Raw genomic sequence first — 15,388 nt, 5'->3', positions numbered from 1 at the left:
TTTTTTTTTTTTTTTTTTGTCTCTCCCGCTCCCAGTGGAAACGTTGTTGGCTATCACGTGGTGGCCCCCTGTAAACCATGCCTACTCTCGTGCAACAACGGCCATTTCTGGATGTTCAACAGTGACGCCGTATCTACGCTCAACAGACTGGATGCGACGGGTTGGTATTCAGTCCTCGCTCATAAACACAGTTTATATTTCCGACTTTTACTCCATGTCTCCTTCAAATGCAGGTCTGAATCTGCTTCTGTGGGGAGATCTTCCTGAGCTAGAAGACAGTGAGAACGAAGAGTCAGAAAGCCCGTCGGAGGAGGAGTGCATCAGGTAGAGAGGGAGAAGGACAATCCAAGAAGCCCTGGAGGCAAAATATTTGACAAGTGGAGCTAAAAGAGTGGAATGACACAGAAAGGGTAATTTAACACAAGTTTCCCTCAGACTCTGATGCCACGGTGGGTTTTAACTGAAACACCTGCTGTGACATCACCTTCTGGGGGCGTGTCCATAAACCAAACATACTTGAAAGGTCTGTTCTAATCCAGAGTTGAATTACTCTTTAAATTGTGGTCATATTTCCCCCCTACAGCATTAAAGCACAGACAAACACACTCCTTTTAGTTTTCATGGACATCCACAGGCCGGTATGAGATATGTAGCTAAAGTGAACTGAAAATCAACTTGTGTGATCTACTTTCCTGAGAAAATATATTTTAGATCACCTTTATGATTAAGTAAACATGTGGGGGGGATATGTTAAAAAGTGGATGATGTGAATGTGGGTTTAAAGCATTTGAATCCAATTTTCAGAAAAAAAAATGCCACAGTTTGCCTAAATTAAGTGGAAGTTGGTTGAATTTGCTGTGGGATAAAAGCCCCTTATCATTCGTGTCTCATAAGCTTATATTCTAGCTGTGTGGCTGGGTGCTGATTTATACCATGAGTGCTTTTTTGTTTGTTTCTTTTAAATTTTCACATATATTAGACGAATGGCACAAATATCAACTTTCTTACTTTGAAAGGGCGTATTTAAGTCTTAAAAACTATTATTCTATCAGTGATAGATGTTGACATGCTAATACAGTGTTTGTTACACTTTTAACAGCAACAGTACACACGTTAACACAACATGACTGAATTCAGTTTGGTGACGTACTAATGTACTAACAGATGAATGGGAATCGCTTTCACAAAGCTGTTGAATTTTAACGTTTTTCTGTCAAAAGTCTTATAGAAAACAGAAAAAACTAACAGAGGCCTGCTAAAATTACCATCGACTGTATATATAGAACTGGACAGAGTTGGTGTGACATCACCCAACCTATGTCTTTAGCAAAATGAAGCCAATTCGATCTCCATTTTTCCACGATACAAACAACGATTTGGAGCGCTTTGATTGGTCTAGGGCAGGGTTGATTTAAGCCTAACAGATCAATAATCGATTCATAGAAATATAAATCGATGTAGCACATAAAGCTAAAGTCCGCTAGCTTGATGTTAACATTTAATGGAATTTCCCATAAAACAGCTAATGCTAACGCTCAGTCGACCGAAACATACATTGTTGACTATAAACTCACAGGCATGAATTTTACAAACTATTTAATTCAATATGTTTTAAAGTAACCAAAGCGCCCTATTTTGCTCATACTTTCTTCTTCTTCTGAAATATGGTGTACTTCTATAGCATGATCGCCACCTAGTGGCCAAACTGAAACGCTCTCCAGGAGAAGCTGAACAATGTTTACAATGTTAACAATCTTATTATTATTATTAACAATCTTATTATTTTACTAATACATTTTACAGTATGTTAGCTGTATCAGATTAATATAAATATATTCAAAACATATAGTAGATTATTCATGTATTTCTAAACAAATGTGTTTAAATGTGTGAACTCAAAATTAAATTAAATTTAAGAATCAAAAGAATAATAATTAAAAAAAAAATTGTAAAAGAATCGATCCAGGCTCTTGTGAATTGAATCGTTTCTGGAAATTATTATCCATACCCAGCCCTGGATTGGTCAATGTTTCTATGGCAACTACTGCCACCAATCACGAGTGAGCTTGTTTGAAGTTCATGTCCCTTCCACTGAAAGGGACAATCTGTCAATCAAACGTTCGAGGTGGGGGCCGACACAGGCTTTTATTGAGGCGTCTGATTGGTCAGTTTGTAATTCCAAATAACTTGCGATAAAGAAACAATGTTAAAAAAAATGTATATTAGCAAGAATATGACTGATGGCTGTTTATTTCTCAAAAGAAGTCTATGGGATTTTGGCTTCTTGGAGCCAGCAGGTACTTCCTGTTTGGAGCACGAGAAGGGTGGGGTCAGTCTGTCCAGTTCTATATACAGTCAATGATTATTACACAAGACTAATATGTGATGGAAAATGGATATCAGCCTTTTATGCTTTGTTTGTGTTTGTATGATGTAGCAACATAACTGTAATTTCTGGGACATAAAGAAGTGGACTCCAAAGAATCCTCGAGCATATCAGTATTGACTCTCAGACTGGTCTACTAACCTCATGCTAATGTCTTTGGGATGTTTATGGTGAGGTATTTCAGATTTTTTACAAGAACTGTTGTAAACTGCAAATCAAATATCACATTTTTGTTTTAAAAAAATGGAACCAAACAGGGTTCAACAGAATCCTCTTTTCAAACAAAATCCTTATTTCTGTTTCACGTTTGTGCTTCATTAACCCCTTGAGTCTTAAATGGAATTTGATTTTGCCAGCCCTGTTGGCAAATGCTGAAAGCACCGAATGTGACGCTTACTGACATTAGCGGATGAAAGAAGTGGCCTTTGGAATCCCGCTCGGCCTCCTGGAAGGAAATCAAATAAAAGCTGACAGTGAAGTATGTTCAACAAAACTTTGTGTGCATAGGAAATGTTATTAGCTGGAAATGATTTAAACCAAAAAGCCAAAAATCTGTAATTAGTTTCTTCTTTCATTACAAACTTTGTTTACAGATGCTTTGGCTCGTATCCTGCTACAATACTTAATATTTGTTCCTTAATTTAAGACTTCATTGTGTTGTGCTTTGTTTTTGCACATTAAAGATTGGATGTGTAAAGTTTTACCTCAAAGAAGAGCGGTTGTGAGTCTCCTCTGGCCAGGACATTTGTAAAATATGGAATCTATTTAAATGGCTGTTTCTGATGTGAATAACTTTGAATAATGTGCCCTGCTGAAAATGTATATTTTGAAATTGCACTAAAACTTCATTGGTTGTTGGACAATTATTTCTTGTTTTGTATGCTTGTTAAAATATTAAAGTTTTTCTTTCCTCAAAATACGAGAATTCTCTGAATTTTTTTCTTTTTTATTAGATTTTAAAAGATATCACAGGATTAAGGTCCAAGCATGTTTTCTGTTGTTTTCTAAAATATACGTCACTTGTTTTGACATGTTTAACCCTGGAGAGCTATCACTGGGTGATTTTCATCTGAGGAAAGGTATTGACATGATTTTTAAATTATTACATTTTTCTGAGTGTCTTGGGTCCCTGGGTAAAGTTTCACATGTCCCAGGACTGGGTGGACACAAGGTCAAGTCTCCAGTATCTTTTTTTTTTTTGTAGGAATTTTTTCCTCTCAAATTCCTAATTTTTATGTAAGTTTTAAGAATGTTTTTAGGATTTTCCTTTGTTTTTATTTTCCATTTTGTTGCATATACCACAGTTGAAAATAAAAGAAAACTACTGTAATTTATCATGTTTTTGATCTATTTTACATGACAAATATATTTTTGAGTATATTAAATTTGGTAAAAATTACCCAGCTATTTTATGTTTTACATACATTTTCATTTTTAGTATATTTGAAGCTTTGTTTATACAATATATATATACCGAGACTGTTAGAATTAAAGAGTGATTTCATGTAAAATAATTCCAGTCATTAAAGTAAGAGTGGATGAGATTTGTCCGTTCTTTTTTCTCTTCAGTGTGTGTTTTGAACAATCTGAGGAATCTGTAGGAAAGTTACATTTTTTACAATGTTGCATTTTAAAAAGATGCATTATTTTATATAGATAAACTTGTTAAGGCATTTGGGATGACTGTTCACACAGTAGAATTATAAAATGTGATAAAAGAAATAAGACAAAATCATTTTCAGAAAAAAACCAACCTGAACAAAGGAGAAAAAAACTTATAACCAACTAAACCAAATAAAAAATTAGATTTTTTTTAAAGTTCTGTTTGTGACACTATAAAAACGTCAAATATTTGGGGGTGTTTAAAATCATTAATTCTGTTCATTTTACAAATTGACAATTATAGATATGAAAATACATTAAGACTTATTCATTAATGAATCTAACAAAAGGAAAACATTTCAGTAACAGTTTATTTATAGTTTATATGATACACTATATTAACAAAAGTATTCACTCTCCTGCCTGGACTCAAATGTTTTCTTTTATTCCTTTTTGATGAAGAATATCACTTTACATTAACATATTCAGTAGACCACATAAGTCCACACGTCTCTTTTGGTAATATAGTGCTCATGAAAAAAGGATGTTTAAAATCCACACTTGTTTTCTTTCTGGTTTGCAGAGCAGAAATGTGAACTGATTTTAAGATTCACTATCTTCCAAACTTGTGTTTGCATTGTTTTCTTATCACTTGGACACAGTTGTCAACCTGCATCTCTGCAGCTCGTCTTTCATTGGACGGTGCTGTTTGAAGTTTGTGGAATTTGTTTTTACACGCCTCTGTCGGAAACATTCTCTGCTGCTGTTCAGACATGCTAAAAGTAGGAAGAAGACACTGATTCTGGCTGATTTTGCTGCTTCTTTACATTTTAGGAACAGTATCCACGAAGCACAAGTGTTCACTGTATATGAAAAAGACACAAATCCTCTTCCTCTGTTCTTCAGCCTCACTCAAACTGATGCATGAATGATTCATGTTTTAGACAAAATAAAAGCACCTCATATTTTTTCACTGAAATGTTCCTCAATCTGCTGCTGTTAAGAACACTTTTAGGATTATAATTTTTTTAAGATATAAGATATTGTCCAGCTTTAAATTGTGTAGTTAAATTAGGACTTTTGGCTTTGAGCAAGGCCGCCCCACTTCCCATCATCCACTTGTTTCCATGCTAGCTTCCAACCCAAACTTCCCTTTTCAGGTGCAACAAAAAAGGTGAGCAGTACTGGAACCTTCCAGCTCTACAGTTTTGATCCAGATACCATCCAGACGAGGAAACCAAAGACACACTTGTCTGGAAGTGGATGCATCAGTTCATTTTCTACATCACAAATATGCTATTTATCAAACAGTGTTTTTATCTGTTCCTGATTCACAAGAATAATCAGAAACCCAATTTTAAGTTTAATTTTCTTTATGCATCTCTTCCATCATCAAAAAAAGACCACAAGAAAATGCTAAAAACACCAAAAAGCATCATTTCTGAGTAATAATCCCCCTATATTGATTCATAACCAATACGATTATAAATAGTATTTGTCATCATTTTCTAAAAGTTAGTGTCATGTTTGGTTTTCCTCTAAAGTGTGTGATCTGAGCCTGATGGTCAGTCTCAAACTGGAGTATCTGTCAAGCTGATGCTGGGAGTTCTGTAGCTCCGTAAAATCAATGCAGGTACTGTACCGCCCTCTACTGGACGTTTACTGAAATTACATATCCAGAATTGATTGAACAGCACTTTAAAGACAAATTTTTAGTTAGCAGGTGCTTGTATTTAGAGAAAGATGAGGTAAAAATTATGATATTAAGAAAACTGAGTCAGAATTAACGTGTTTTGAAGAACATATTCTAATTCCTGTTATAATCAATTATTAATTGTTAAAAATAATTTGTTTTAAATTCAGTGCTGCACAGTTTTTATTTAGCCTTCATCTTTCCAGGAGTTACAATTGAGAACAAATTATCATTTACAATGATGAAGGAAGAAGGACCAGCAAATGTAAAACCAGAAAAAAACCCCAGAAAGACTAAAATCCATACAGATTAAGCCACGACAAAAACAAATTATTAAACGATGACAGTGACAGTAAAACAGCCTATAGACAACGAGCCAGGAGGACGGGAAGTACAGAAGTCAAGCAGAGACTGTGGAAGTGTCTGCTTAAATAAATGGTGTGATTGGAGAACAGCAAGTTTAAATCAGGGGAGTCGAACTCAATCGCACAAGAGCCCAAAATCCAAAAAACACCTTTGGTTGTGGGCCGAACAGGATAAACATTTATTGAAAACTCTAAAGCTACATTTTTAAAACTGTAACTTTTTAACATAATTATGAACTAGATATATAGCATTACCTGTGATAATGCTAGTGTGAATGCTGTAAGCTGAATTTGGCTGCTGAAGATGCTGAAATTGATAGCTAAAAATGCTGAAGTTCATAGCCAGCTAAAATATTAGCTAAATGTCAAATTAGCCTAAAAAACAAAACAAAACAAAAGACTTAGGTTAGCATGTAGCTGAAAAAAATAGCTAAACTTCAAAATAGCCTAAAAAACAAAAAAAATCCTAAATGAGCCAAAACAGTTATTGTGTATATAATGGTCTAACTCCAAAACAGACTAAAACACTTTAAAAAAAGGCCAAATTACCCTAAACAGCTAGCATGTAGCTGAAATATTAGCTAAACTCCAAAATAGCGTAAAAAAATCGTAGTAAATGCCAAAATAGTCCAAAAGGCTAATAATAATCATGCCAAATTTTAAAATGTTAAAACTGTAACTTTTTAACAAAGTTATGAATAATAAAAAGGCAGAAATAATTCTTCCAGAATAAATCAACTTAAACCTTAAATAACTTTCAATATTTCACTCTCCATAAAAATATATTTTGTCTAAATTCTACGAGTTACAAATAAGCACAAGATAACATCAGACTATTAATAACAACGAAATTAAATAATCTGGAGGGCTGGATCCTAGACTAGACTTTGACACATGTGGTTGAAGTTAATTTTGTAAAGAGTTCCAGTCATTTTCTGCAGCAACCTGAAAGGAGTTGTGTAGTGGTTGTCACCCAGCTTGAAGATGCTGGTTCAAATCCCGACTGGGACCTTTCTGTGTACAGTGTGCATGTTCTTCCCGTTCACTGTTTTCTTTGGGCACTTTAGTTTCATCGTACAGTCCACAAAACATGCTTCAGAGGTTGACTGGTTGTTCTGGATTATCCCTCAGGAGTGAGTGCATTCATCTTTGTGTGGCCCCATGATGAACTGCCAACCTGCCCCACAGTTCTCCTAAAACAGCTGGGATAGGCTCCAGCAACCCCCATGGACCTGCAGGACAGGAATAAAGCACGTAAGGATTTTTTTTTCACAGGCTTCAGGATCTCTTTGCAGCAGGACTTTTCCATCCTTTTGACACTAGATGGTGGAGTTGCACCATTCTTAGAGACTGGCGAGTACCCACAAAGCATCAACGAAACATGGTGAAGAGAGAATTTGTTTAGTTTGATTGGAAAAGATAAAAAGATATATAAATGTCATAACACTTTGTCTAAAAAAAAAGTCCAAGACCAAGAGACAAACAGACTTTCTGAAACTAAAATAAAAAGTCATTTATTCAACATAAAAATCTGCGTTTCGGTCGGGTTTATAAAGACACTAAAATGTATTTAAAATGTAAAAGAGTAAACTGTCTTTTTTTTCTGCATCCCATAAAAGGCTGGATTTTTACTTCAATTTACTGTCATTATTGTGCTTGCTGGAAAAGATGAAGGGAGTTGCAATCAAATGAGAGGTCACCTTGAGCATCAGTGGGAGCAGAATACTTTAAATGAATAAAAGGGATTTCGAACCGTTCAGAAGTGTCACGCTTTTCCACCTGAAGGCTAGAGGAGCGTCCAACCTCACCTAATGCTGTTTCCAAAAAAAAAAAAAAAAAGAAACACCTTCTGCATTAACATATTTCTTTTTACTTAATGTTTTAGGGGGCAAATGTTAATAAACGGTAGAATTGACTAAATTCAGAAATTTGCTTTCATTGCTTCAAGTAAAATTAAAGTCACTACTCGGCTTGGCCTCTTTAATACCTAAATAATTTAATAAAATCAGTTTAATGTGGAGTATGATCACTTGCCCATTAAAAACAACTAATCCTCAAGGAAGGACTAAACCCAAATGCATGAATTGTGGTCTTATAATTAAGGGATAATAAAAAACAGTTGCTGTTTCATGCTTTGTCTGGGGAAACGTCAGGTGTCATTTGCGGCGGTGCAGGTTTTTAACAACTGGGCTGCCCACGGGTCCAACATTTAACTGGGAGGCTGGCTGCACAGGGCTTTTGTTGCAGCGTTGGAGATAAAACAGGGAAAACTTCAAACAGGCTTCTTATTGTGCTCAATTCTTCTGGGCAAGCTGATTACTGTTAAGGATAAAAGTTGTGCCTATACAATAAACTAATGCTCATAGAGCACTAATTAAGTCATGGGGGATCTGAGGCGGTCGGCTTGGATGTGTTCCCCAACACCCAGACCGTGGGGGTTTGGGAAAAACTTTACAGCAGCCCAACAGCAGTCAGCATCAAAGGTGTTTATTGTCAGCTGAATGTCCGGCAGAAGCATGAACCACCAGATCTCCCAGGTCACCTGGGAATAGGAAGCTGCAGCCACAGCCTCTCAGCTTCGCTCCACTGTTCTCCCCATCTTCTCTGCATTTTTGCAAAGTTTGAATAAAGGCAGTTAGTCACCGAGCGTGCTCGTTAAAATAGGAAGTAAAATCTTTGAATTTCTGCAGGAACATTAAAAAAGATTTAATTCCTTCTTCTCTCAATGCAGTAATAATATTTTCTGCAGAAAACTAACAAAATTAACAACTTCCAGCTCAGTGCCAGCATGTTTCATGCTATTTTCCAATTCACTTTCAATAGATTAGATGTGACAATGTTGAAGTAGAGATGTGGCATGCCTCACGATCCTTGTTCTCAATAGCTGAAACTTCTCTGCTATTCTTCGGTCTGCTACATCAGCATCCACTCAATAATCTGAACTTGCTGTAGCCTCTGAATAGGTTAAAGGACGACGTGATTTTTGAGCTTTAAATACAGGTTAAAAAATTCCCTTTTTTCTTTGCATGAATATACATCAAATACACATTTAACTGTGGGTGTGTGATGTCAACAACCTCTCTCGCTGTCCTTTCAAAAGTGCTGGTTTTGTGTCCTTGTGTTTGACTGAGTTTCTTTATGCTGTGACATTTTTATGCACAAGTCACATTTCGTTTATGTTCCTGAGTTTTTCAGTTTTATCATTTTAACTAATACGACGTTGGTTGAAAAGCACAGAAAGAGGGTTGAGACCTCTAGAAGAAAAATCAGACTAACAAGGATTAATATTAACATTTGATGGAAAAAAATCAGAGATTAAAATAAGAATTCAGGGGGAAAAAAGAGGTTCAAGTTAGAAATTAATAAAAAGGAATAACAAATAAAGTCTGGATTATTCTTGCAGTTCTATTTGTAGATATTGATTTTGTACTCTTTATTTTACCATTTCCTCAAGATAAAATACATTTAATCTCTAAATTTTCACAAAAAAATCGTATATTTTTGCTGTTTTTCTTAAACGGCATTGCAAAACGAATCCAATGTCCATAAAATAAACAGATTGTGGGGTTTAAGTCAGAACTCTGACAGAAAATCACAGTTTTGAAAAGAAATTATGAATTCTGGCTTCTTTTTTCCCATCAGAATCCTAAGATTAGAGTCAGAATTAAACAAATAGGTTTATATGATGAGATTAATTTGATAAATTTGGGATTCAATTCAACAAAAATAATCTGTATTTTTATCTTTTTTTGCTTTATCTTTTATCTTCTTTAGAGGTCTGAGTTTTCATATATATGCTTGCTTTTACAAATATGCAACCATAATTTATTTACAAATTTGTGAACAATAAACTCTTCAAAAAGCATCAGATTAAGATTATCATCTGATATTCCTAATATTCAGTCCAGATAACTCACTAACAGACACTCCCAAACCTTGAAACATTTTTCTTTACCTTTGTCATCATCATGGCTATGACCTGTCCAAATGAAAATCACAGCTTAGTCCTCAAAGAGTTAAAAGTGTTCTCTTGGTCCACTGAGTGTATGTGTGTGTGTTTGTGTGTCGGGAGGGCATAGAGTGTTGGAAAACCTTTAATCCGAGTGCTGTCAGGCCCAAACCCAGCTTGACGTCCCATTGATGTGGAACAGGACAAAACAGTGGGCCCCTTTCTAAGCTCCCACTGGCTCACACACACACAAACACACACCAAACACACACACACAAACGAGCGCCTTCGCCCCGCACTAAAGATCCCGGCTTGGGCCCCCACTCCATAACCAGGAAGGGCATTCCTCAGGCTGGGCACATGTGTGGACATTTACAAACCTACGTGAACACGTGCATGCATAGGTGAGTTCAAACTGAGCCGAAAGAACATAGTCCATAATCTGAGCACACTGCAGCTTGAGAAGTCCTCCTCATGAGACAGGTGTCCATGCATTTTCACTCAGGATCCAGAATGTGTGTTTGTAGACATATACATTAAATTACCAAAAGTATTGGTTCACCCATCCAGATAATCTGAATCAGGTATTCTAATCACTTGTTCTGGCCTCAGGTGAATACAATCCAGCACTCAGGCATGCTGCTCTGGATGCTTCAGGATGCTGAAACATTTTGGACAATTCCATACTCCCAACCTCGTGGGAACAGTTTAAAGTGAGCCCACCCCCTTCTAACTCACCAGAGCTCAAAGCATGGTCCCTAAAGACATGGAGGACAGAGTCTGATGTGGATGAACTGGACTGGCCTGCACAGAGTCCTGACCTGAACCCCATAGAACACCTTTGGGACGAATGAGAGTGGAGACTGAGAACCAGACCTTCTCCCCCAACATCAGTGTGTGACCTGACTGATGCACTTTTGGAAGAATGGTCAAAAGTTCTTATAAACACACTCCTCAGCCTTGTGGTTCCCAGAAGAGATGAATCCATAATAGCAGCAAAAGGTGGACCCTCATCATATTGAACTCTATGGGTTAGGAGTGGGATGGCACTGGGGTGAGCCAATACTTTTGGTAATACAGTAAAGTGTACTAAGTTCAGAGGGTCTTTGTCATTGGGTTATTTGTTCTGTGGATAACTATGTCCATACGCACTTGTTCATGTTTGTGAAACAGCTCTGTAGCAGTGGCGACCATGGTGCAGAGGTAGAGCGGTTGACCTCCGACTGAAAGACTGCAGGTTCAGTTCCCATTTTCTGCTGCCATGCATCAAAGTGTCCTTGACAAACCCCAAACCCCACATTGATCTTGGTGGCTACAGGTTGGCACCAGTGTTCTGCAACAGAGCCACCGCCAGTGTTTCCACATGACTAAGATATTAGAGAGTCTTGGACCTTCATAAGAAGGTAGTAAAAAGCGATATAGTTCCATCCATCCATTTTCTTTAACTACTTTTGGGGTAACGGGGCTGCAAGAGCCTAACCTGGCCACCGTTGAGCGAGGGTACACTCTAGATAGGTTGCCAACTAGTTGCAGAGAAAGCAGTCACACCCATAAACACATACAGTCACAGACAGAATTCAAATTCTTCCCTTAACCCTTTGGCTTATCCCTTCTCCGACATTTAGCCCTCGAAAAGGAGAGTTATGGAAATATAGTGTCTTCAAATTTGCTAACCCTGACTGATGTCATTAGTAGTTGCCGGTCAACTATATTAGCGTGTAGCTACCAGCGCTTGAGAAAAAAAAAAACACCTTAAAAAGTCCTGCTACAACAAAAAGTCCTTGCTTACATTTAAATGTAAACTTCTGGGCTTCAGAGTACACCCACGTGAAGAAATATGTTTCTGCTCTGCAGCACAACATGATGCTGACCACCCTCGTGGCGGAGGGAAACACTGTCATTAGTCCCTACCGCAATTTCTGACACCACTGCAGCTTCAAATGCCCTTACATTTGAAGGGTTAGGCAGAAGACGTAGGGGTAGGAGAAGAATTTGAATTTGGCCTATTTAGAGTAATCAATCAACCTATGAAGCATGCTTTTGGACTGTGGGAGGAAGCCAGAGTGCCCACCAAAAACCAACACACGCACAGGGAGAACATCCAAACTCCACACAGAAAGGTCCCAGCTGGAATTCAAACGGGGTGATCCCACTGCTTTATTTACCATTTAGTGACAAAGCTGTCTGTGATGAAACTGCAACAGTGGCAACGACTGCTTCACTACTGGCCTATTGTCTGCAGCCTGTCTGCTTTCTGTTAGTGTAAAGAATGACGCGCAGACATGAACATTTGGGCAGTTTTATGACTGAGCAGATATGAAAGCAGACATATTAATGTCTGAAAATGTGATGAAGAGATGACTTCTTTGAGCTGGAACGCCAGCTTTCACCTGCAAAACACTCCATCCCCTGACATCCCCGAAGAAGGTGAAGGAAAACGAATGGAGGCATTAGTGTGTATTTGTTGTGTTGTTTTCAGTGTGGCCAGGAGGGGGGGCTGTATGCAGCCAGCAATCATGAGGCTTGTATGTGATTCTTCAACTTTGACCCAGTGCCAGCCTGAAAGTTCAAGCAATTTGGGTCATCAGTTCACTTTCAGTCTGCAGCTGTGGTGGTCCTGAGCCACTGTTTCTTATTCAACTATAATAAAGAATCCTGCTATCATATTTAGCCGAAAACGCCTGCATCTGTTCCACCATCTCAGATCATTTTATTTCCACCTTCCAAGAAAAAATTAAGTACAACTTTGGTTTCTGCTGTTAAATGAACAGAAGATCTTTCTGCTCTTTCTCCTCTCACAGCCTCTTTTTGCTCCAGATCTGCAGACTTCATTTTGGAATGTCAAAACTAATACTCGGACTGGGCTGCAATCCACAGAGACTTCAGCAGGCCCAACCAAAATGTTTTTATTGACGGGTGAAAGCAGTCAGCCCGGCAGCACCGATTGGCTGTAATTGGTCGGCAAGTCAGCAGCGTGTTTGAAATACCCTATGTAGAGAAGCAGCCTTTAAAAGCACACACGCCCACCCCCGTTTCCCCCCTTCGGCTGCCTTAAGAGAAGCCAGATGGGCCACGGGGAAGCAATCACCTCTCTATTTGTCTTTGTGCTGATCAGGTTAGGGAAGTGTTCTCAGGGCTGGCCAGGAGTCAACACATTGCTGCCTGCTGTCCTCGCTGCTCTCTGCACTGCCTTGTGTGACTCAAGCCAACTCAGCCAGACGGCTGCAGGACTGTTTCAGCAGCAGCTCCAGAGAAATGCACCAGGGAAGAAGCAGAATAATTATTTTTGTCAGTTACTGGATATGAGACTGTTTTCAGCTGGACACCAGATTCCCACTTAGTGCGTGATAAAAAAAAAAAAAAAGCTAAGTAGCTGCTGGTCAATGTGTAAATATGAAGGTCAGCAAGAGAGCTGGTAGCTAACATCTTTCATCTGCTGATGTGGACCCCAACAGTTAGCGCAGGGTCAGTGCATGGGAGGTGTTTAGGCAGCAGCATGTGTGGAGAACATTCCACCCATTGAATACACAGATGGTTTGATTTAGAGCAATGAAACGAGCAGCAGACGCAGAGCAGTGACAGTGAACCGGTGATGCTCGCACACACACATGCACGTGGAGTTGCCCCGGCTAATAGAGTGACGGAATCCAGAAGGAATTTTAGTTAAGGACTCGGGGAGTGAGCTGTCGAGAAGCCCCTCAATCGTTCTCAAGACGGTCCGAGGTCTCTTTCATGTTGAAATGAATCTGCGGCTCCATCACTGAAGGGTGAAGGTGCTTTTTACCGAGACGTTTACATCTTTGGGAAAACATTAGGGCACCGCTAGCGGTGCTGCTTCTGCACAGACCCAGCAGGGAAACTCCCAGGCAGTGAAATTGGATCCCACCTCTTGATTGGCTGCCCCCCCAGTGAACCCTGACCCAAGACTTTGTCTGGGGCTCATGACCTTGAGTGAAGTCCAAGCTGAACGCTATATCTCCTCCTCTCTGCCTTTTCCTCTCAGCCCATTCAGATCCAGTAACAGAGGGCTGGTGGGGAGGAGATGGAGAGCAGAAATGTCACAGAGACATTAAACAGAGTGCGTCTGTGTGTGCTCTCAAAGTCCAACCTGTCTGATTTCCCTCTTCTCCATCCCTCCCCCTCTTCCTCCCCCTCCGTCTCTCTTCCATAAACGTGTCTCCAAAGAGCAATAAATTCATCCTCTTCGCTCCAAATCTCCAAATCTCTTTGTCTTTGTTGCTCTATCAACACTCCTGTCATTTTTCTGCTGATCCATCCGGCCTTCCTTTGCCCTTTTTTGGTTTATTATAGCCAGTGTCAGGGCCAGGACAGCCGGCAGCTGTAATAGAGTACTCCTGTTTCTGTTTTTAAACTGGAATTTATTAAGAAATAAAAAGGACACGTTGAATCATTAGTGTGATTGTAAATCCAATAATAATCAAGAATGTGCAAACCATAAATAAGTGAACATCATCATCATCATTTTGTCTCAATTTCCAAACTAATCCCTAAAGGGATTTATAATGTGGGACAGGATTTTAATGCAATTCACACATGCTGACTACTTATTCTTTTAATAATATTTTTTTAATGCCATGAATATGACATCATCCTTTGCCAAAATAAAAAACAAATAAATCTGAGCATCTTAGGAAGACTATTTATGAATCAATTGTGTTTTGATAATGAAAAACTGGAAAATTTAAGTAAAAAAAAACATTCATCCTTCCATCCATTCATCCACCTTCTTCCGCTCATTCTGTGAGATTTTTAATCTCAATATGAATTACCTGGTTAAATAAAGGTTAAAAAACAAACAAGCAAAAAACATGGCCAGCAGCCACCACATATTTTTATTGAGGCATTTGATTGGTCAGTTAACAACTTGAACAACTTGCACAACTGAAAGAAGTATAGTTAAGAAGAACATCTTAAGACAAGGTAGCAGAATGTTTTCTCTGACAGATACAATGACTGAGTAATGGTGGTTTATTTCTCTACAGGGGTCTATGGGATTTTGGCTTCTCAGAGCCAGAGGGTGCTTCCTACTGGGATTGAGAGAGGAGTAGTGACACTCAGTCCACTACTGATATACAGTCAATGGCATTGATGCTCACTGTTTTTTTGCAGACTTTCGAGAAAATTCTAGGGCACTGAATTTTGGAATTGCAGATTTGGATACCCTTACAGGGTGTAGACCCCATTTAGTGCACTAAGAAGTGAGTAGTGAGGGAAATTGGACAAAGCCTGAGTCTCACATCTTTGTGTTAATGGCCCAAAGGAATAATCACAAGGTGATAAATGCAGCTTTGTTTCATGACAATCTGGATGACTTCAAACAAGGATCTGGTTAAGGTAAAGCTGGTGAGAATTTCTTTTTATAGTATATCATA

At 38.4% G+C, this 15,388-nt stretch overlaps 1 protein-coding gene across 4 annotated transcripts in view; it reads left to right on the top strand.

Annotated features, from left to right (window-relative positions):
• The window catches only part of fam72a (family with sequence similarity 72 member A), a 9,136-nt gene extending 1,251 nt beyond the window's left edge, over positions 1-7,885 (top strand). The window contains exons 3-5 of one of the 4 annotated variants that reach the window (XR_002919110.2): positions 36-160; positions 234-410; positions 7,178-7,885. Coding sequence is in view for 3 of the 4 variants with exons in the window: in XM_024271007.2 (XP_024126775.1) it covers positions 36-160; positions 234-324; positions 7,178-7,211 (250 nt within the window). In the remaining variant the exon portion in view is untranslated. Of the gene's footprint in view, positions 1-35; positions 161-233; positions 606-2,742; positions 3,687-7,177 lie in introns of those variants that run through there. The other 3 variants (XM_024271007.2, XM_024271008.2, XM_024271010.2) reach the window with 3 other exon arrangements.
• Positions 7,886-15,388: the final 7,503 nt, after the last annotated feature.

This window comes from Oryzias melastigma, linkage group LG5, assembly GCF_002922805.2.
Source record: "Oryzias melastigma strain HK-1 linkage group LG5, ASM292280v2, whole genome shotgun sequence".
Classification (NCBI taxonomy): Eukaryota; Metazoa; Chordata; class Actinopteri; order Beloniformes; family Adrianichthyidae; genus Oryzias; species Oryzias melastigma.
The sequence above is the reverse complement of the archived record's forward strand: the minus strand, read 5'-3'. Positions and strand labels throughout refer to the sequence as shown.